The sequence below is a fragment of the Sarcophilus harrisii genome, chromosome 2, assembly GCF_902635505.1.
Source record: "Sarcophilus harrisii chromosome 2, mSarHar1.11, whole genome shotgun sequence".
NCBI lineage: Eukaryota > Metazoa > Chordata > Mammalia > Dasyuromorphia > Dasyuridae > Sarcophilus > Sarcophilus harrisii.
This window is the reverse complement of record NC_045427.1, coordinates 444,981,200-445,003,877: the sequence shown is the minus strand read 5'-3', so window position 1 is coordinate 445,003,877 and position 22,678 is coordinate 444,981,200. Positions and strand designations below refer to the sequence as shown.

The window sequence follows — 22,678 nt, the reverse complement described above, 5'->3', positions numbered from 1 at the left end:
ACAATCTTGATCTTTCTACTTTATGATAGTCCTACTATATTCTGCCCTGCATGTGGAATATAATGTTATATCTGGGTATTACAGTTTAGGAAGAATATTGATAAACTAGTCCAGATAAATAAAGTCCAGAGTAGGGCAATCAGAATGATGAAGGCCTTTGAGTTCATGCCATATACAAGTAGAATGAAGAAAAAAGGAATGTTTAAGCTGGAAAAAAAAAAAAAAAGAAGTCTTAAAGGGAATGTGATAGTTGGCTCCTAGTATCTGAAAGGTTGTCATGTTGAAGAGCAATTAGACTAGTACCCGTTTTGCCTCTGAGGGAAAAACCAAGAACAAGGGGTGGACATTACAAATAAATAAATTTAAGCTTGATGCAAGGGAAAAAAAAATTATATGAGTTAGTGCTCAATGTGTCCCTTCAGGTGAGAGCCAATTCCCTGCCAGTCAAGTTACTCAAGCATTGACTAGATGCTCACTTTATCGGGTATCTTGCAGAGGGGATTCACAATCAGGTAGGGATTGAATTAAAATGTTCCCGGAGATCCCTTACAGCCCAGAGATTCTCTGAGGCTATGAAGCAAAACAGCATTGTGGAAATGGGCAAAGTTCAAAAATAATCCACTAGCAAAGAGCAAGCTTCATTTTCCCTCCTTCCCTTTTAAGCTCCCCCTAATCTCTTCTCACTTTCCTCTGTGGCCTTCTAAACTAGCCATTAATTAGAGACTGGTAATTAACTTTCTGGTTCAAGTAATATTTTGCAAAGGAATTCCATTAAAGAGGTGATTTGCATATTCTCAGACAATGTTGCCTGGAAATAAATGCATGTCCTTTTGGAGAGTAGCAGTCCTAAGATTGTCCTTTAATCTTAGGGAGACATTATCATTGAGTGCATGCTACAGAGAAAGGATAAGATACAGTTTACTACCCTGCAAAACAGATCTTAGAAAGTTCCACTCAGGCTTTCTTTGTCCCTCTTTTAAAATGATGGAATCCCTGTCTAAAAATGTCAGATTTCCTTCCTTTCTATATTAAACCCTTGCTAGCTTGCACTCAAACCTACTGAAATTCGGCCACTTCTTTATTAGAACAATCATACTATTGTATAGTATAAATGCTTTACACTTTCCAAAGCAAAGAGAGTACAGGTGTTATCTCCAATTTATAGATGAGAAAAAATGGAGCTTGAAAAGGCTACATGCTATGTCCATAGACCATACAAGTCATAGTATTGGAACCAGAATTTGAACTTCTTCATTCCAAAATCAGTACTCCTTTCACCATATACTGCACTGGTTAAAACAGCTTTAGAGTCCAGAAAAGATTTCTAGTCTGCTTTCCATTCACTAATATTTAGACCTAGCTTGACCTTATAGTCCCCAATGTCTTCTAGCATCCAAAACAATTCCCAGGTTGTTCTTCTTATTCATAGAAAATATTCTTCCAACAAATTCAGAGATGTAACTTCTGGAAATCATTGGTCTGCCACATTAGCAAGACTATGTGCTTCTTCAGGTCAAATTAAGTAGACAGTCAGATTATGGTAGAAAGAGTCTTGGAATTAGGATATTTAGATCCTGGTTTTCCCTGCTTCTATTTGGTGTCATCTTTTAGTAAGACATGTTGGAGCTTCAGTTTTCACATTTATAAAATGCATACAATGATACTTCCCATCATCTTGAAGTGTTGCTGTGAGGAAAACACTTTGAAAACTGTTAAGTGCTATAGAAATATGAGCTATCCACAGATCATAGGATTTAGGGCTAGAAGGAACCTTAGAGATTATCTGATCCAACCGGCTCATTTCAAGGATGGGGAAATTGAGAAAATGGAGAGAAAGGAAGTGACTAATTATTCAAAGCTACATGGGTATTAAACAGTAAAGGTAGGATTCTGACTCGGAGGTCAGTGCTCTGTTCTTACGACCAAACTGCCTTTCTATTATCATCTTCTTCATAATTACATTTTGATACAACTATGACAATAATATTAAGCTATTGCTCACCTTTAACACATCATTGAAGTAGGTCCCCCCCAAATGTCCTTCCAGCCTGCAACATTTTCCTATGCATCATATTTTCAGGTATATGGTTATAAGTGCATTTGATCACCACCAATGGCAAAAAAAGACAATCAGGGGAGGAATATATTTGAAGCCTTTTTCCAAAAGGGTGAATCACCTTTTATTATGTGTGTGTACATAACGTAAGAAATCCACACATAGACACACACAGATTCAGACTTCCCTTGGAATTGGAATCCCATCCTGCGCTGGCCATATTCTCAGCAGACTGGCTAATTTCCACGATTACTAAAAATACTGTCCAACTCAGATCTCTAGGAAATACACAAGGGAACCACAGATATAAAAGGAAAGAGATAAAAATAAGAAGGCAGAAAATAAATTGTCTTATAAATGTCCAGTGATCATTTTGTGGCTACCTCGTCCCCTTCCTATCATTGAAAGGTGTTATGTCTAACACTTCCTCCCATAAGCCTTGAAGGTTCTGAGTACAGTCTTACTCACACAACTTAGACAAGTCTCAAGAAGCATATATGTCAAAAGCTCCCAGTACTGCCTATATCGTCTTCCCTACCCCTTTCCCTCATTTTCCTCTCCCCCCCTTCCCTTACTCCTGGCACCCAGTTCTACTACTTAATTTGCTATATGACCTTAAGGGAGTCACCCTCTTAGTGCCTAAGTTTCTTCATCTATAAAATGGTCACTCCAGTGACCTTTAAGGTTGTTGTGAGGACTACATGAGCAAATGTGTGGGGGAAATCCTGGGAGAAGCAGAAAAGCATTAAAGAAACAGGATAGTTTGTTATTATTAAGTCTTCTAGGGCTGAATTTGTTTCCCATGAGGAGTAGAGGGGGGAAGGGAGGATGGAGGGAGGAATGAAGAGCCTTTCCTGCTACTAATTAATTCATGTCTGTATTTTTTCCAAGACAGAGGCTCGTTTAACAAACATCCATATGTTTCTGGCTTCTCAGTGCCAGGAAAAACTGAACTGGGATGTTATATGGGGAATGCCTATAGAGGAATTTCCAAAAACAAGGAAAAGGAAATTCCTGGAAGAGGTAAAAGCAATTTCTTGATCTCTTACCATCCTATGAATCATGTTAAGTGTGCCAGTACTGAGGAAGGAAGCAGGGGGCCTTAGGCAGATCAGTTCCTTATCTTTGTTTAAGGGTTACCAGTCTTTATGCTCTGGACACTGCCTAAGGAAATGGTGGAGGGTTTTTACCAGACCCAGCAGAGATCTTAGTTCTCCCTCTCTTCTGTTCTAGATTAGGTCCCATTTTCCTCCATTCTAGAATCCTGGGTCTCCTGGCTCCCCTTTCCTGTAATTCTAGAATGTTATGCTACACATTACAATCTTGGTTGTTGATAGAAGTCTGTTTTAAGTAAGAGGTAAGGGTTTGATGGGTAAGAGGTAAGGGTCTGATGGGCGGGCAACTTCAAGAAGGCATCTTGTCATTGGCAAGTGGAAAAAAGGGCCATCTAAGCTGGCAATGGATGTGACTCTGAGCCAGGGAGGCCAGGGAGCCCTCAGAGCAGTCAACCATGTCTAAATTAAATGATCATTCCCTTGGCTCTTGGCTTAAAACACCACTAACATCAGTGCTTCCAGACAGACCTACATTTTGAACAAAGATGTCATATGATAATTGGTGAGGGAAAATATTCAGGGCAGAGGCCAGATACTAACTAGCTGTGTGACCTTGAACAATATTCCCTTCCTCAACCTTGCTTTCCTGGTAATAAAGGAAGCAGTTGTAACACTAAATGAACTCCAGACTTCTTTTTAGCTCACACTTTCTGTTCTGTTCTACCTCTTACATTCTATGTTCTAACACTCTACATTCCAACTCTAAAATTCTGTAAGGTCTTTTCTACCTTTGATTCCTTTGTCTCAAAAAACCTGGGGAGAAATACTAGAAACTGGTGGAAATTTCTAATTTCTTCTTGGTTTAAACTAAATTAATCATTGATTTTACCCAATGATAGGTGATAAAGAAAAGTTTCATCATTTTATGACTTATTGGAATTAGAAGGGACCTTAGAGATCATCTTGTCCAACACCTTTTCATTTTAAAATTGAGGGAACTGAGATCCAGAGAAAGGAAAAGACTTTCCAAGCCTACACAGCTGTCAGGATTTTGAACCCAAGTCTTCTGACCCTGATCCAGCTTTTTGTTCACTATTTCACATTGCCTCAGTGTTGAGAATAAACTTAATCTTATTACATAAGATTGTTTTTAAAATCAGTCATGTTATTTTACATTATTACTAATATGTATTTTTTTTAGAAATCATGTTAAATAAGATTCTACTTTAAATTTTTGGCCTGAATTTTATGGAAAGAGTTCCACCCCTGCATCTGAAGTTCCTCTCCTTTTGCAGAAGAGAAAACTGAAGCCAGGGAGAGGAAGTTACCTGCCCAGTGTCATAGAGCTAATCAGTGAAGGTGAAATTGAAACCCAGGTAGGTCTTCTGATGTCCAGCTAAACGATAATAACCATATATAATATTTATATGTGTGTGTATGTGTATAAAATGTTTTTATAGTGTTTATATAGTTTATAAAGCAATTTCCCCACAACAGTCTTTGGAGATGGGTAGTGTCAGTATTCCTCTCACCATTTTCTAGAAGAAACGAAGCCTCCAAGATCTCATGTGGCCTCTCCTAGGGCACAGCTAATAAATGTCAGCACATGGGACTCCAATTTATGGCTTCAAACTTAATCCAAGTGTATTAGAGCAGAAATGTCAGACACACCAATTCAAAACACAACACTGCAATCAGATTAAAATGTAACTGGCAAATATTAACAAAGTAAATATAAATATAACATAGATACATAGATCACATAGATAACATAAACGTGTGCTTTTCTAAATCAATATGTAGTCTCCAAGGAGCTTTATGTAGGTTTGGTGGCCCCCTTTTCTATTTGAGTTTAATTCCATTATTTTCAAGAATTGCAAGTTCAGTAAGTTAACAACATGCTACAGCAACCAAAAAGCTAGTGGCATCTTAAGGTGCATTGAGAAGCTAGGGATTTGAAGTAATGATCTCATTGGATTCTGTGTCTATCAGAGCAGACTTGAAGCACTGTGTTCATTTCTGGATACCTTATTTTAAGAAGGAAACTAGAAAGCATCCAGAAGAAGACTAAAATATAGTAGAGGGTCTCAGAGAGGAGTTGAAGAATCTGAGTTTACTTATTCTGGAAAGGATGGGATGGCAGAGGGGAATGTGATTCATTGATGTTTAGTCAATTAGTTGTATCTAACTCATTGTGGCCCCATTTGGTTTTTTTTTTTTGTTTTTGTTTTTTTTTTTTGGCAGACACTAGAGTAGTTTGCCATTTCCTTCTCCAGTTCATTTTACAGGCAAACAGGGTTAAATGACTTGCCAAGGTCACAACAGTTAGTTAAGTGTCTTTGAACTCAGGTCTTTCTGACTCCAAGTCCAATGTTCTATATACTGAGTCATCTAACTGCCTCTTCAAATATTTCAAGTGCTACAAGTGTGTGAATGTATTTTATTTAAGGGATTAAATTTATTCTGTTTGGTTGCAGAGGACAAGATGAGGAGTTATGCATGGCAATTGTAAAGAGGCACGTGGAAGCTTTATAATATTAGAAAAATCCAAAAAGGAAAGGAAAGATAGGGGATTTCTTCCTTCTAAAGTCAGCTAATTTGGACAATTCTCATTCAGTTACAGTTTGTATTAGATGGCTTTTGAGGCCCCTTCAAGTTCAGTGCTTCATTGAAGTCCCAGATCCTTTCTACGTTATTGCCAGGGATAGCTCAATGGTGCAATGTATAGAATGCTGGGCCTGGAATTAGAAAAACCTGAATTCAAATTCAGACTCAGACACTCACTAGCTGTGTGAGCCTGGGCATGTCATTTGGCCTGTTTGCTCAATTGTAAACAGCACCTACTTTATAAGGTTATTGTGGGGATCAAATGAAACATTTGTAGAGCACTTAGCACAGTGGCTGGCACATAGCAGGCTCAGTATCAATGCTTATTCCTTCCTTCTTCCTTTTCTCCCTTCCTACTGTCCTGATTCTGAAAAGGAATTGACTTCATTAATGACAGTGGATTGTAACAACTCCTTGGACTGCCCCAAGAAATGAGACAAATATCCCCAAATCCAGGGATTTTCTTCCTCCCAGCCTTGGTCCACTGAGTGAATTATACTTCACCTCTAAAGTCTGATCTCATTTCCAGACCTTGGTTCCTAAATCTAAGGCAGAAATGTCCAGTGCCCACTCAGATTTAGTCTCAGGAAGGGAACAAGGCAGCTGACAGCTGATGGCTCCTTAATATCCCTCCCCCTTTCTTGAATGATTTGTCCACTTCCCTTAAATGACAGCCATCTTCTCATTTTATAACACTTATTTAGGCTGGCTGAGTTGAGAGATGACTGCACAAGACAGATTCCTGAAAGCCTTCTATGTCACAAAAAGCTGGGGATTAATCTCTTCCTCATGGCTGGCTATCACTCCCAGTTCTTTGACTACCAACTCCTGTGCCTCTTTCTTCCCATAATATAGCAAGATGGTTTGGCACTCAAGTTCAAGTAGCACAGAAGGAGTAGTTTTTCTGCTTCAGAGCTGGGCTCTAACATGCTTTCTTTGGTCAGGAGACTTTGTTCTAAGATCGTAGAATTCAGAGCAAGTACTTACCTTAGATATTACCTAGACCATTTTCCTATTTGAAAAAAATCAAGGCTCAAAGAGAGGACATGATTTATATGTGTCATGAAAAGAATGAAGACCTGGGAGTCAAAAGACCTAGGTTCTTAACCTGTTTCTGCCAGTAGCTAATTAAGTGACTTTAAACAAGTTACTTGAGATCAGAGGTGCACAGACTCCCTGGGGATCCATGGATAGATTTTAGGGAGTGTGGAAAAGTGGAACCTTTATTTCCACAAATCTCTGGCTCCCTTAGTAATCCTACTTATTAAGAAAGGGTCTATGGCTTTTGTTAAACTGCCCAAAGGGCCCAATGCACACAAAAAAAGGTTACAAAGTTTTCTAAAGTACCTTTTAACTCTGACTTTCCAGGCTTTAAGGTTTAATATTCACTCTATAATTCTTACCCAGGGCCTTTCTTTCACTGTTCATGGGAAATCTGAGTTTTCTTGCTATGCTAATAATGCCACAGAACCAAATTTTGTTGATATAAAATTAATAATCTGATGCTGCACCACGGCCAGTCTGACATCCTGTTAATATTGCTAATGTTTAGTATCATTTCAGGAAACAAGTCTATAGCCTGCCCCATGGGTAGGAGCTCTCCCACCACCTCCCCCTCCACCCTCCTCAGTACCCTTAAGATTTGTTACTAAAGAACCTACGGCAGGAAGTGACCCAGAGAGGTCATTTTCACCCTGCCTCTGCCTTTACCCTGTCCACATATAATCCACAGCTGACCGCTGAAGTGTCTGTCCATTTTTCTGGGCTGCCTGATTCCTGTTTTCAGGAATATTAAAGGTAAAACATCACAAGCACACTGCAAGCTCACAAACGTGGATCCACATACAGAGGCTGGACCTCCATCTGTGCTGCTCCCCTTCGTCCATAAGCCATATGAAGACCCAGAGCCAAAGAAGGCCTTAGAGCCAGAGTACGTACATGAACGCTTGCATGCGGGTACAGAGGCTCCTGATGCTCCAAGTATACTGGTGGGTAAAAGAAATCGCGGAAATGGGCATGATCCTCTGGTCAGGGAGGCAGAGCCGCCGAAAATGTTGTCAGACTGACAAAGACAGTGAGTACCTACAATGTCTATGGGGCTCTCTGACACAGGGAGAGCCTAGGTCTTCACTGAAGGGTCCTCGGGTGAGAGAGGGCTTGGCTGTGGACTTGGAATAAATGGAAATATATTTGAAGATAGAAGCTTCCAGGTTGAGAGAGAGGCTGAATGGGTTGGCGAGACTCCTCAGGGAGAGGCAGAATCACAGGAAGATTGGATGCAGCCTGAGAAAGCTCTTAGGTCACTTAAATGCCCATTCAGTCTCTAGAGGAGCTAGTCTATAATATGGAACTTACACGCCTCAGCCTGCTGTGGGGGATTGCCTGGCAGAGTGAGAAATCTGACTTGTCCTGCCCGTGTGCCTCTTGTTTCTGGGTTTGGACTTATCTGGGTCTAAGGCAAGGGAGCAGGATTTGGGGAAGGGAAGCAGGTAGGAAGGAGGGTCAGTCTGGCTGAAAGGCTTCAGAGACAAAATGCTCTGTCCCCTCTCAGGGAAGCAGCATCCTCACTGGGAGCTGACTGAGCTCTTCCAAGAGAGCTTGAGCAAAAAAGGCATGGCATCTGTCATAGACAAAAAGGACCCTGGAGAGCCAGTGCCCACTGAGTCAATTAGAGGCGGAAGAAGGCATGACTTTGCCTGGAAAGATCCACTCTGAAACTTCCCTTTCTGCCTTCAGCTTTCTTTCCCTCCTGAGCCTGTCATGTCAGCCACCCAGCCCCCCGCCTCCAACCTCCAACACATCCCCAGCCATGCTCAGATCATCCATAAGAGAGATGAGGAAGGAGGGGGAAGGGAACAGCTTTCCTGACTGGTCTCTACAGGTACAGCCAAGCTGGGAAGGGTTTAGATAATTCTCCCCTCTGCCTCCCATCACAAGGAGAAGCATGAGCAGCAGACCCTGAGGTGGAGAAGAGCTGCCTCCTCTCTTCTCTGGCAACTCAGCCCCTACTTGAAGCAGATGTGACCCCAAGAACAGAGGCATCCCTCCCCCTGCTGACTCCTCCCCTCCCCCACACAGTCCCAGAGGGGGAGCCACTTTATCATTTTATGTCACCATTCTCCACATTTCCCTCAAGGACCTATCTGACCAACACCTTGGCTTAGACACCGAATGTAGTCCTAAAGATTGGTCACTAGTGTGTGTAATGGGGCAAGGCATTCAGAAGCATCCAAATACCACCCAACAAAGCAAACAGAAGTCCCTGCCCAAGATCCAGGGTCGCAGACAGCAGAGTAAATCCTAAGATATTGATTCTGGATGTTCCTAAGAAGAGAACGCTTCTTCCTGATGAAGCCATATTCTTTGGGGTCTGCCAGTGTCCTTGCCTCCAATGTCCCTGTCTCTTTAGGGTCCCAGAACTTTGTTCTCCCTGTCCACTGAGGTTGAGGTAAGGTGAAGACTCTCCTTGAACTAAAGCCCACTCTCCCCCTCTCCCCCCCAAAAAAAACCCCAACCACCTACCATTTGTTGTATATGTGTGTGCATATGTGGACCTCTAGTCTGAACCTGATAACCCCAGGCTTTAAGGTCTCGGATAGCCAGGGCTCTTAGTAGTAGGGAGACAGTGAAGCAAGACCTCTTCACACCCCCACTTCCACACACATATCCCTCATTTAAAAAAAAAATACAGATCTTACCATCTACAATTCAGTCAACATCTATTTGGATTTTCAAAGGACAAAATAACTAAAACAAGGGGCCTAATTCCTTTCAACCTTTGTTCTCTTCTACCACCCCGTCTTCCAGATTCTCATCTACCACACTTGTCCCTTCCCCCCTCATCTCTGTGCTATCCCTCCCCCCAACCAACCTTAAAACCCTTTTCTCTGTCTAGTCTCTCCTCACACCTATAAGAGATATTATAGAGAGCACAGAAGGGCTAAAGGGTAGGGTAGCAAAAGGTCAGCATAGGCTTTCGCATAACCCTTAGGTGGGGAGGGGAGCTAGTGCCAGAAAGGTACGGGAGGAAAATGAAAAAGGAGGAAAAAGGAGATCTTAATCCTGTTTCCTGATCCAATCACCAAGCTTTCTCTGGGCTAGTCCAGCAAACCAAAGCCCTAAATCCCAACACTAACTGTCCCCTGCTTTTTCTCCCATTCCCAATACCATTCAGGGATCAGATTTGTAGGGAAGAGATGACAGGACAGATAGAAAGCAGAGGTTTTGCCATTTCCCCTTCAGGATGGACCATGATCCAAGGGAAATAGGAGGGGAAGCAGAACTGAGACGGGAGAAAGGGGAGGCTGATCTTAGTACCCTCATGGCCCAGCTTCCCATTGCTAGTCTTCTCTGTGCCACTTCTACATAAACCCCAGCCAAAGTCTTCCCTTGCTGTCTAGTGTCCCTCAACACAAGTACCACTGGTGATACTGCTGGAAGAGGCATGGGACAGGTCAGCAGAAACTCTAGATGCCTCTTCCCAACAGGGTTGTGACTCCAGAAAGATAGGCTAGAGAAGAGGAACAAAGAAGGTGGGGCCAAATGCACTCTCGCTGCCGGGGTCCCCTTTACCCAGACTCCCCTCTCTAAAACCAAACCAAAAGCCTTCCTTCCCCTCGACCTCCCTCCATCACCCCATGGCATGTCTCAGGGCTGGAGGGGGGGGCCAGTGCCCATCCAATCACCTGCCCCCCCTCACACACAGTGCCCCTCTTCATCCCCTCCTCCCCCAGACACCGCCCCCTGGTCACTGGCTGGGCTTACCTACCTCTCATTGTCCGTGCTCCGGAACCCAGGGAGGATGTGGCGGAAGCTGTTGTTGCGATCGAGCCTGGGCTGGCTCTTTGTCCGTTTGATGGAGCCTTTGAGCCGGCGGCTGAGGAAGCCCTGTGGGCAGGAGAGGAGGAGAGCAGGTTAGCCCCCAGCCCTCCCGGACAAGAAGGGCAGCCCCAGGGGAGGGGGCCTGGAGGGAGGACACTCCGGGCTCCCAGGCTCCCTGGCTCCCGCCCAGCCCGGGCCAATGCGCATTGCTGTCAGCAAGGCTTGCTCCGGCTCTAGCTCCAGCTCCCGGCTCCAGCTCCCTCGGAGGGCTGGATCCAGCCCACATCTGCTCCAGCCGACGGCCAGCCAGCGACGTAGATGGGAGACTCCCCTAAGCCTCTGTTACCATAGCAACCACCAGCCTGAAGAGCAGATTGTAACTAAGAGGGGAGGGGAGAAGGTGGTCTCTGGGTGGGGCAAGGGGAGTCCAGTACCCCCTGCTTCTGAATCCCTAATTAGTGTCTACCTCTGTGTATATGTATGTGTGTGTATATGGGTGCATGATGGGGAGAGAAGGGCCACAAGAACCTATAGCATAGAGGGGGCCATCATAGCCCCAATTCCTTACTTCTGAATCTTTTCATCAAATCTTACTGAAATGAGGTCATGGCCATTCAAGGAGGCTCAGTGGACAACAGGCTCTTTGCTTAATCAAAATTCAGAGGTGTTTTCCTCCTGTCCCCAAGATCCTCCCGGTATTTAGATGGAGCCTCTGTGGGATAGGCAGGAGCTCTAATAGCTAAAATCCTGATTATACAGACAAAGCAGGGGGTTAATTCTAATTTTGCCACTAATTCATTGTATGACCTTGGGCCAGTCATTAAGTTCTACAGGGGTCTCAGTTTTATATGTCAAATGAGGGGATTGGACTAATATTCTGTGTTCTTAAGTTCTTTTCATTCTATGATTCCATGACTCTGAAAGGGCTATAAAATTTGAAAAGACAAAAACTGGAGGAGGAGAGAGGAGAGAGTGGAGAGGATAGCAGTCTTACTATATCTAGAATGGAAAATTATGGCCAGGGTAAAAGTCTAAGAATATCACGTCCAGCCTGTGCTTCAGCACAATTCTAATTATTCCATTTTCTCCTCACAACAACCTTAGGATGTAGGGCTATTATTATCCCCATTTTACAGATGAAGAAATAGAGACAGAAAAATTAAGTGGACTGTGAATAAATAAATACTATCTGAGGCAGGATTTGAATTCAGGTCTTCCTGACTCCATCTAGCACTTTATCCAATACATTCACAAATAAGATATTATTTGATAATTATGAGATCTGCCAGTTAAGATTAAAAGTGGGACCTTTTTCTTCTCTACATTTCCTTAAGACTTAAAGAGTCTTCCCTTTGAAAGAAAAGATCAGGTCAAATGCCAGTTCCTAAAAAAACCCCTCAGTGATCATTATCCTCTCCTCCTTCCAACCATGAAAGTGTTCTCTCTTTTCACCGATCCCGCTAATAATAATAATAATAACGATCGGCATTTATATAGCAGTTTACAAAGCATTTTACGTTCTCTTTACATAACTCATTTTTAGCCTCACCACAATCAGGAGGTTGCTATAATTATGATAAGGAAACGGAGGCAAACAGGGCTAAGTGACTTAACCAGGGTCACACAACTAGTAAGTGTCTGAGGTTATGTTTGAACTCAGTCCTTCCAGCCCTCTTTGTAGTGGCTAGAAACTGGAAAATGAGTGGATGCCCATCAGTTGGAGAATGGCTGAATAAATTGTGGTATATGAATATTATGGAATATTATTGTTCTGTAAGAAATGACCAGCAGGATGATTTCAGAAAGGCCTGGAGAGACCTACATGAACTGATGCTGAGTGAAACAAGCAGGGCCAAGAGATCATTATATACTTCATCAACAATACTTTATGATGACCAATTCTGATGGACTTGGCCATCCTCAGCAATGTGATCAACCAAATCAATTCCAATAGAGCAGTAATGAACTGAACCAGCTACGCCCAGAGAAAGAACTCTGGGAGATGACAAAAAACCATTACATTAAATTCCCAATCCCCATATTTTTGCCCACCTGCATTTTTGATTTCCTTCACAGGCTAATTGTACACTATTTCAGAGTCTGATTCTTTTTGTACAGCAAAATAATGGTTTGGTCATGTATACTTATTGTGTATCTAATTTATATTTTAATATATTTAACATCTACTGGTCATCCTGCCATCTGGGAGAAGGGGTGGGGGAAAGAGGTGAAAAATTGGAACAAGAGGTTTGGCAATTGTTAATGCTGTAAAGTTACCCATACATATAACCTGTAAATAAAAGGCTATTAAATTAAAAAAAAAAAAAATGAACTCAGTCCTTCCTATTTCTAGGTCCAGAGCTCTATCCAGTGCACTTCCTATATAGCTATTATAACAGTTTGTATCTAATTACATTTTCATACATTATCTTATATCTTTAAAAAAACAAAAAACAAAACAAATAATCCAGTGCCTTCCTTTTATAAGTAAGGAAGTTTAGGTACAGAGCAATTCAGTTCTTTGTCCAAGGCCACACAGAGTAGGGATTCAAAAGCCTCTGCTTCCAAAATTTCAGGGTTCTTTCCATTTATACCATTCTTCTTCTATAATTTTCTCTATTCATGTTTTATTTCCCCAACAAGAATAGGAATTGTGACAGTGATTTGTATCCCTATTACATCTAGCTATGTAAAGGTTTGCTAAATGATCACCTGTCCCAAATGAAAGACTTATGAGGTTTGGGGCTGGGGGGATGCTGCAAAGACAGCTGTCTACTCAGTCAACCCTGGGTCATTTCCCATCAGTTTCCCAAGGAAGTCCTCCTGAACCTAATGAATCTGCTCTGAACTGCCCACATTTCACTGCGCTGACACATAAATTTTCAATTATTTAGGAGTGCCTTATCAAGATGGTGGTGAGGAGCCATGTGGAGATGGAGACAATTCCAAAACTGCTTCAAATATTAGATGTTATCTATGTAATATGTTATATGGATAACATACTACCCCACAAGTCATGGAGATAATGGCACTACTCTAATGGGCTACTTGCTTATTCTGAAAAGTTAATATTCTACATAATCTGAACATTAAATTTCCTCTATCTGAGTAACACAATAAGAAAAATGAGGGCTATGATGGTCCTTGTAATGCTGAATTGTTAATAGAACTCAGGCAGACACAAAGCACAGTAGGTTTTGGGGAAGGATAAAGATGGCTGTGAGACAGGTAAATGGCTCAGTGCATAAAGCACTGAGTCTGGAGTCAGGAAGACAAGTTCAAATCCAGACTCAAACACTTACTAGCTAAGTGAGTCCAAGCAAGTCACTTATCCCTGTTTGCCTCAGTTTCTTTATTTATAAAATGAGCCAGAAAAGGAAAAGGAAAAGGCATATTTTTCCTTCATATCTTTGCCAAGAAAACCCAGAGGGTTACAAAAACTCAGATATGACTGAATAACAAATATTTATCTATATAAAATTATATATATACATATATACACATGTAAAATTACACACATTTATCTTTTCATTTTATAAATTAGGAAAATAAGATCTGCAACGGAATAAAGGACTTGTACCCCCAAGTCACACAGCTAGTAAATGGCAAAGCCGGAACTAGAACTAGAACTAGGATTTCTGACTCCCAGGCCAGTGGTTTTTTCTGGTCAAACTTATTCATTAATTCTAATAGATAGAAGAGGCAAATGTCTTTATACTATATTTAGGGATATATGGGGACACCTATATTTACAGGTGTCCCCATATATCCCTAATATCCATTTTCCTTTGCTCCTACTTTCTTTAATTTAGATTCTCTCAAAAAAGACAGAGTTTGGGTAATGGAGAACATGGGAAGCCAGTAGGCCACAGAAAGTAGGGAATGGAGGATGGTGTTGGTGACAGGAGATTCCCTCATCAGTCTAGAAATGTGGTTCCTATAACTCCTGCCCCAGTGGAAGCACAGACCAAAAGAGCTGCTAGAACTATCTTGGGAAACTCTTCCATGAAAGGAAGCCAAATTCCATCCCCAGGTTTCCCAGTCCTGGCTCAGTATATTTGATCTGTTCTTTGGACTGTGAAAAAGTTCCAAAATAGAGGATTCTCCAGTGAGCCTGAATTAGAGCTCTAGGGTTCAAAAGCTGCTTTATCAAGTAAAGAGGCAGAGGGTACAGAAGTTAGTAGAAAGAATACTGGACTTGAGGCAGAAGACATAGTTAGAAAACTAAATTAACTATGTGACCTTAGACAAATCATTTTTCCCTTTTTGCCCTACTCATGTATAAAATACAGGGGGTCAGCCTTGGAAGATCTTTACATTCTGTTTCAACTTTGAATCCTTAGATGCTACTCCCCATCTTGAGAAGAAAAAGCCAATGTTCTCAAAAGTATTCCACAAATATAAGGCAAACCTTGATAGGAAGTCCTGCAAACAGGAAGGATTGAAATTTAATGAAAAACCTGATCATAATGAACTTAATTATCTTTGATTAGGCACTTTATGAAGTGAGTCTTGAGTACAGTCTCTCTTTAAGAAAATCCCTTAGACATAAATCCACACTTATGACTAGCCAGGTAAATTAGGGAAGTAACCACATGACAGGAGAGACCCATATATAACTCTGTTAAGTCAGGAGTGCTTAAGATTTTGTATATTATAGTCCAGTGAAACCTACAGTCCCTTTTGCAGAATACTGTAACTTTACAAAGGAAACCAAGAGAAGAAGCTCATGTAAGGGTTGGGGATGGGGATTAAGATCTACTGTTTTAAATAGTAAGTTCCCAGTGGGCAATGATTAACAATTCAATGTTTAGGAGGTAAGTGCTGCTATTCAAAGTTTACTAATACAAACTAAAGGTCCTTCCTACTACCCACTTGTTCTCCTATGTGGAATACTTCACTCCCTCCTTTTTGCGCATTCTAAATAAATATAAAATATATTTAATACATTTTAATAATATGTTTAATAATACATTTATGTATATGGGTTAGTGAAAAGAATGATATATATTTATAAATAGGTAATACATTTAATATATTCATGATAAAATTTTAGCATATGATATATAGATTAATGCAAAGAAAAATATAGTGTATAATAATTTAATATATGTGTTATATATTTAATGTATATTTCATATATATATTTCATTGCCAAGCATAGTGTCCTGGAAATCTCTCCGTGGATTCTTTGGCAAGAGGGACTGTCCACTGACCCCAGGTTTAAGCACCCCTACATTAAAATATAAAATGTTAGAAATGGAAAAAGCCTAAAAATATTACCTACTAAGGGTGGAAGCAAGCTTTTAACATAAAGTGTTTTTTTTCACTTCTGTTTCTTAGAATATCTACTTCCCTTCAAAACTCATCTCAATCTTCCTATAAAGGACATTTCTTGATTTGCCCAGTTATTTTCTCTGTAATAAAAAGAATGAACACATGCTGACTTCTTTTAAAAATTCTGCATTTGTTGGTCTGTACTTGAAGTCTTTCAAGCCTAGTAGGACTGGCTGCCATTGTCTTTGAAATTCTGGGGTCATGACCCAAGCAATAGAGACAAATATTTACTGTTCCACCAAAACTGCTGGGAAAACTGGAAAGCAGTCTGGTAGAAATCAAGTTTAGACCAATACTTTACGTTACATAATAAGCTTAGTTCTAAATGGATATATAACAAATATAAAAGGTCATGTAAAAAACAAATTAAGAGGAAAAAAGGAATAAATTTCCTTTTAGATCTAGTATAGAATTCATGATCATGTAAAGGACAAAGAGGATGTACAATTTTCTTTACATAAAAATTTAAAGATTTTGGACAACATTACAACATGGTAAATTTAAATTAGAGGGGAAACAGTAAAATGAGGGGGAAAATTATAGGAATTTTTTCCAATACATAATTAATTTCTAAGATATATGAAAAATTGATTCAAATTTATAAGAATGAGAATCATTATCCAATTGATACATTTGTGCAAATGATATGAACAGGAAGTTTTCAAAGGAATAAATTCAAGATATCAATAGCTATGTGAAAGAGGCTCTAAATAACTGATAATTAGGAAAGAAAAATACAATTTAAAACAAACTTGAGATTGTTTATTCCAACCATAAGGTTGGCAAAGATGACCAAAAAAATATAATGACAAATTCTGGAGAAGCTGTGGGAAAACAGGCATTTTAAGGAACTGTTGGTAAACAAGCGGTGAATTAGTACAGTTATTCTGGAAATCAAATTGGAACAACTGGACAAAATTGGACAAAAAAGTCATAATTATATGCATAATAATAATATGCATAAGCATATGCATAATTTGACCCATTGATAATATTTCTAGATCTGCTTCCAGAGAGATCAAAGAAATAAGAAATGCACTCATAGATACAAAAAGAAAATTATAATAGCTCTTTTTGTAGGGGCAAAGAACTAGAAACTAGGGAGGTATTTTTCAAGTGGGAGAGACCTAAACAAATTAGCATTGTACTATAAGAAATAGTGAAAGGGATGATTTCAAGAAACCTGGGAAGACTTGCATGAATTGATATAAACTAAAATGAGCAAAACCAGTAGACTTAAGAACTCTGATCAACTCAATGATTAACCATAATTCTAGAATACTGATGAGGAAGCATCCTGACCAAGGAGTGATGAAGATAAAATGTGAAAGGAGACATACGTTATTGGACATGACCAATGCAAGAATATTTTGCTTGACTATGCACTATTTGTTACAAAGAGAAGGAAATAAATGCTTGTTAATTTAAAAAAATAAAATTTAAAAATGAAGAAAAAAATTTAAAACCACCACAGTCCAGGATCACCTCTGTATCACAATGTGATACATCATTGTATATACTTTATTTTTATTTCTCATAGTTTTTCCTTTTTACTCTGATTTTTCTTTTACAACATGACTAATATGATTAAATGATTATGCATGTATATGCTATACCAGACTGCTTGTTGTCTTAGGAAAGAAAGAGATGAGGAAGGGAGAGAGAAAAAAAAAATAGAATGCAAAATCTTTACAAGTAATTGGAAAAATAAAATACTATTGAATTTTTTTAAAGAAATATATTCTATTCCATTTCATTCCATCTCCTGATTCAATGTTTGTAGCTCTCAAAACTGAACTTCCTTCAATGATCAAGGCAGGAACCATGACAAATAGAGTTGAATAACAGTATTATAATTGTCCTGTAAATATTGCTATCTAGAACATATTTAATCAAGCACCCAAAATGATGCAACATATGAATGTGTTGAATTAAATGATTCAACTATATGTGCTATAACAGCAAACTCAAAGGAAGGAGGAGAAATCAGTGAGAACTTGGGTAGTTGAGAAAGACTTCCTGGAGGAAGTCAGATTTAAGCAGAAGTAGGAGGATTGGGGTGGAGGAAAGCTGCTGCTCCATGTTCATCTTTCCCCACTTGATCCCCAGAGTCTCAAGGCAGATGGTCCTTGAAGCCTAGGAAAGACTGTTTGGAAGAGGAGACAAGAAGAAGGCAGGTTGACTAGATTACCATGTGCCATGACAGTAGTGACAGAGATGGTAGTCAGAGAAAAGAAGCATTATCATTAAAGATATCACAGATCATCTTGCAATAGATAGTTTGAAAGCTGAATGATGAGGGTACAGGGCATAGGTAGCACACCAGAGTGAAGGGTGTAAGAGTTAAGACCACAGTTTTAAAAATGCTTTCCTCCTGTTTCCCATTGTTTTTACAATTCTCTTTGCCAGAAGGAACCAGCACAGCACTCATTTCCAGCTTGGTGGGAAGAAATGGTACTTCTGAGGATTGTGAATACTGACTTGGCAGAGCTAATGAGCTGTAGGAAATATTTTTTTTGGGGGGGGATAGTAGAAACAGACCCTCCAGGGGGTATTAGCTGTCATGGGTATACCCAGGGACTCCCCATCAAAGATGGGGATGTCTGGAGAAGCTATGACTCCAAGCCAGTCAGGCAAGAGTCCAATTCCCCTGGAATCTCTGCCCTTGATTATCATAAGAGGGTTAGATTAGAAATGTTGACAAAGCCAAAAATGTCCTTTGTCCTCATGGAACTCTTTTTAAAAAATATATTCTAAAAAGAAAAATCTCACAACAATATAAACAAGAAATATGTATAAGCCCTACTATAATTTTTTTTAAAAATCTAGAACCACAACAAAAACTGAACTCAGGATCCCATATTTATAATTAGAAGGGAGTGTGGAAATTGTCCTATTACTCCATACATAGAAGCCTTTGCCTTACAAACAGGCAAGTATTTACAATAGGAATCATGATATAATGGATGACTCAGAGTCATGAAAATTTGGGTTCAAATCCCAGCTATAACACATCCTAGCTGAGTAATCACAAGTAAATCACTTAACCTCTCTGAGACATGTTTTCCTTATCTCTAAAATAAGGGCAATGCTTGTAATGTCTTCTTCACAGGGTTGTTGTGAGACTTGGTTGACATCATGTATGGAGTGCTTTGTATGCCTTAATAAGCTTAACAAGTGCCAGTTGTCATTATTACCATCCAGTCTAACCATTCCATTTTACAAAATAGAAACTGCCCCAGCAATGGAGTTGATAATAGAGCCAGAATTCAAATTCATATCTCCAGACTCTCATTCTCTTGTCTTTAAAAAAATATGGGTTGTTTAAAAAAAAATTATGGGGTGGGGCAGAAGAAAGAGTGAATTTACAAATCTGGTAACAGCATGAAAACACAAAAAGCATGAGGTTTTGAAGATAATGCCTCTTAACTGGGATTTAGCCAAAAATGCTCCAAAACTGGACATAAATAACAAAGAGGAAAAGATTATGCATCTTTTACATTCGTAGTTCATAGGGATTATTTTTGAATATTTTGCAGAAACAAGATCTGTAGGAACACCAGTAGCTTATGTATGACAGGGTCTGAACAGAAGATGCAATCTGACCCTAGCAGACGTAGGAGGATTGGGCTGGAGGGAAGCTGCTGCTCCCCACGTTCATCTTTCCCCATTTGATCCCCAGAGTCTCAAGGCAGAGGCTGGGACAGATCCTTGTTTCAACATGTTTTTCACTGAAATTGAGCTTTAAAATCATTTCATCCAAACCCTTCAATTTATAGATAAGAAGAATTAGCCCTAGAGATTAGGAAAAAAAAAAAACAAACTAGATCTAGGTCACCCAACCACCAGCCATAAAGAGATATAGGACTAGCACCTCTTGTTCCTGATTCCAAGTGTAGGTCTCTTTTCCCTATATTGAGTTATCAGCAAAGCCAAAACTGGTTATCCTAGTAGGGAGTCACTAAAGATCTTTAAGAGAAAGTTGTATCACTATTGTGAAAACTGCAGAGGAGTTTCCTGTTCAGATAAAGCTTCTTTTCAGCTCTTAGTTACCAACTTCTTGCTGTTCCTTAACTAAGACACTTCCTCTCAGGCTTGGGACATTTCCACTGGCTGTCCTGGACACATAGAATATCTTCTTCTTCCTGGTCTCTGCCTCCTGGTCTCTTTCAAGTACCAGTAGAAATATCTTCTTCTGTAAGAAACCATTCTGGATCCCCCCCTTCAATTCCAGTGCCTTCCTCTGATGATTATTTCCAATTTATCCTCTATTTGGCTTGTTTATACATAGTTGTTTGTATGTCTTCCCTTCCCCCCTTAGACTGTCAGCACTTTGAGGGTGGGAGCTGTTTTCCCTTTCTTTGTATCTCTAGCACTTGCCATCATGCCTAACACATAGTAGGCTCTTTATGAATGTGTATCAACTTACTATTTAGTGTTAGTTTATATACACATGGTGTATACATACACACACACTGTAGTTTATATCCACATATACTAATAACACTAAGATTTTCCAGACTAAGACCATACACACATATAAATAAATTATACTTGAGGTTTCACCTCTGACTAGACTTTCCTCTACAAAGCTCAGTAATGGGAGGCTAGGTAGTGGGTACCAGGCTATGTTGATACAGCCTAAAATTAGACCTTTGGACTGCCAAACCACATCAAAGATTCAAATTGTATTTGCAGAGCACTGAGTCTCCCAGACTCTTTTTAAAAAATGAATTGTATTGAGGCAACATCTGCCTCGAATTTCACTGAATATAAAGTAGAACAAGTAATGTTTGAGCTCTGAAAGAAAGAACACCACCCAGTCACTGCCAACAAGTGTGGGCACAAGTTTCATGTTGTTTTGCTGTTAAGAGGGGTAGCAGTTTACAGTGATGAAAGTGCTATGTTCTCTCACACTCTGAGATCTTGTCTTCACAGTTTTAAAAGAAAGGCTCTGGTCTTGAGCAGACTAGACTGTAGGCTGCTCCTTTACTTCACCCAATCACTAATTAATATAGAGGAGGAGGCATCCAATTAAATTTACCTTTTAAGGGATGTAGATCTGCCCCAGTCTCTACCAGTTTATCACCTTGTTTGAAATTCCACCATTAGACATTCACTTCTTTGAGCCTGTGGGCTTTTCTGTTCTCTAAAAATGCTTTATTAAAGCATTTGTAGATGCTTTAATGTCCCATGATTTAATACCCTGCTATCCAGGGGCCATAAATACTTTGGTGGGGATGATTTGGCAGCCTGCTGAGAGCAGGGCCCAGTTGGATCAAAGAGGTCATCTATCAAATCCAATTCTTTTATTTTAAAGAAGCCAGAGAGAAATCATACCAACTGTAAATAGCAGAGGTAAGCCAGATCTTCTGGCTCTGGATACATGATACAATGAGAGGCTTGTCCTGGCCCTGCCACCACCCAGAGTCTATAAAAGGTCAATGTAGAAGGAGGTGATTGAGGAGCATTCCCCACACAGAGTGACTGATCCTCCTCCAATGCTGAATGGGAGTAAAAAACCCCAGACTACTGGGTTAAAGAGATTAATAAGCCACCAACACTGCACCAGGCTCACCCATAGCCATCTGAAGTTGCCAAGTGGACTCATGTAAGAATTGGTAAATTCTCAAAGAAAAGGGAAAGTCATAGACTCTTATAGCCAGAATGAACTTTTGTTTTGTTCCAGTCCTTCCAACTCTTTGTCATCCTGTATGGAGTTTACTTGGCAAAGAGACAGGAGTGATTTGCCATTTCTTTCTCCAGCTCATTTTACAAATGGGGAAATTAAGGCAAACGTTTAAATGACTTGCTTAGGATCATATAGCTAATAAGGGTCTGAGGCTGCATTTGAACTCAGCTCTTCCTGACTTTAGGCCTGGCACTCTATCTACTACTGTACCACTTAGGTGCCTAGGATTACCCTTGGACTCTTAACTGCCAAATCTAATGGTCTTTTCTCAATCATTACCCCTCTAGACCTCTCTGTAATCCTTAGCACATGTGATCACATTCTTCTCTGTGGGTTTTCAGAGTACCACTGTCTCCTGGAGCTCTTTCTGACTACTTCTCAGTCTTCTTTCCTGGATCTGTATCCATTAACAGTGGGTATCCCCAGGTTGCTGTCTGGGGCTCTCTTACCTTCTATTTACTATTTTGCTTGGTGATCTTATTAGCTCTCAAGGTTGTAAATATGTTTGTCATATCTATTTCTGTAGTCTGAGCCTTTCTACTGACCTACAGCTTGAATTTTCAACTGCCTTTTGGACATTTTGAACTAAATATGCTATAGACATCTTCAATTCAATGTGTCCAAAACGGAACTCATTTCCCCCCTCCTACTTCCCCCTTCTTCCTAAACTCCCTTTTACTCTTCCCAGTCATCAGGCTCACATCCCTGGTATCATTTTTGGATACCTCACTCACATCCCTCATATACAATAAGATTCTATCATTTCTACCTTTATAGCATCTTCCATATATGCCTCCTTGTTGTCACCACCCTGTTGAAGATCCCATTCCCTTATGCACCAATTATTTAAAAATTAAAAAAATTCTAGATGGTTTCCCTTGGTTCAAGTATCTTCCCACTCCAGCCCACCCTCCACTCAGCTATCAAATTGATCTTCCAAAAGCCCAGAAACCATGTCACTGCCCTATTCAATAAACTCCAGTGTCTTCCTATCACTTCCAGAATCAAAAACAAAGCTCTGTTTAGGCTTTTAAAACCTTCATAACCTGCTTTCTTCTACCTTCTTATACTTTAATCTTCCCTTCCATCTTCCCCTACATGATGACTGGA

General features: G+C 40.0%; 1 protein-coding gene across 8 annotated transcripts in view; it reads right to left on the bottom strand.

The window, feature by feature from the left end:
• DAB2IP (DAB2 interacting protein) overlaps window positions 1-22,678 on the bottom strand; it is a 321,975-nt gene that overhangs the window by 137,726 nt on the left and 161,571 nt on the right. For 7 of the 8 annotated variants that reach the window (XR_004232236.1, XM_031954227.1, XM_031954231.1 and 4 more), the window contains exon 3: window positions 10,487-10,605. Coding sequence is in view for 6 of the 8 variants with exons in the window: in XM_031954227.1 (XP_031810087.1) it covers window positions 10,487-10,605 (119 nt within the window). In the remaining 2 variants the exon portion in view is untranslated. Of the gene's footprint in view, window positions 1-3,105; window positions 5,334-10,486; window positions 10,606-22,678 lie in introns of those variants that run through there. The other variant, XM_031954234.1, reaches the window with a different exon arrangement.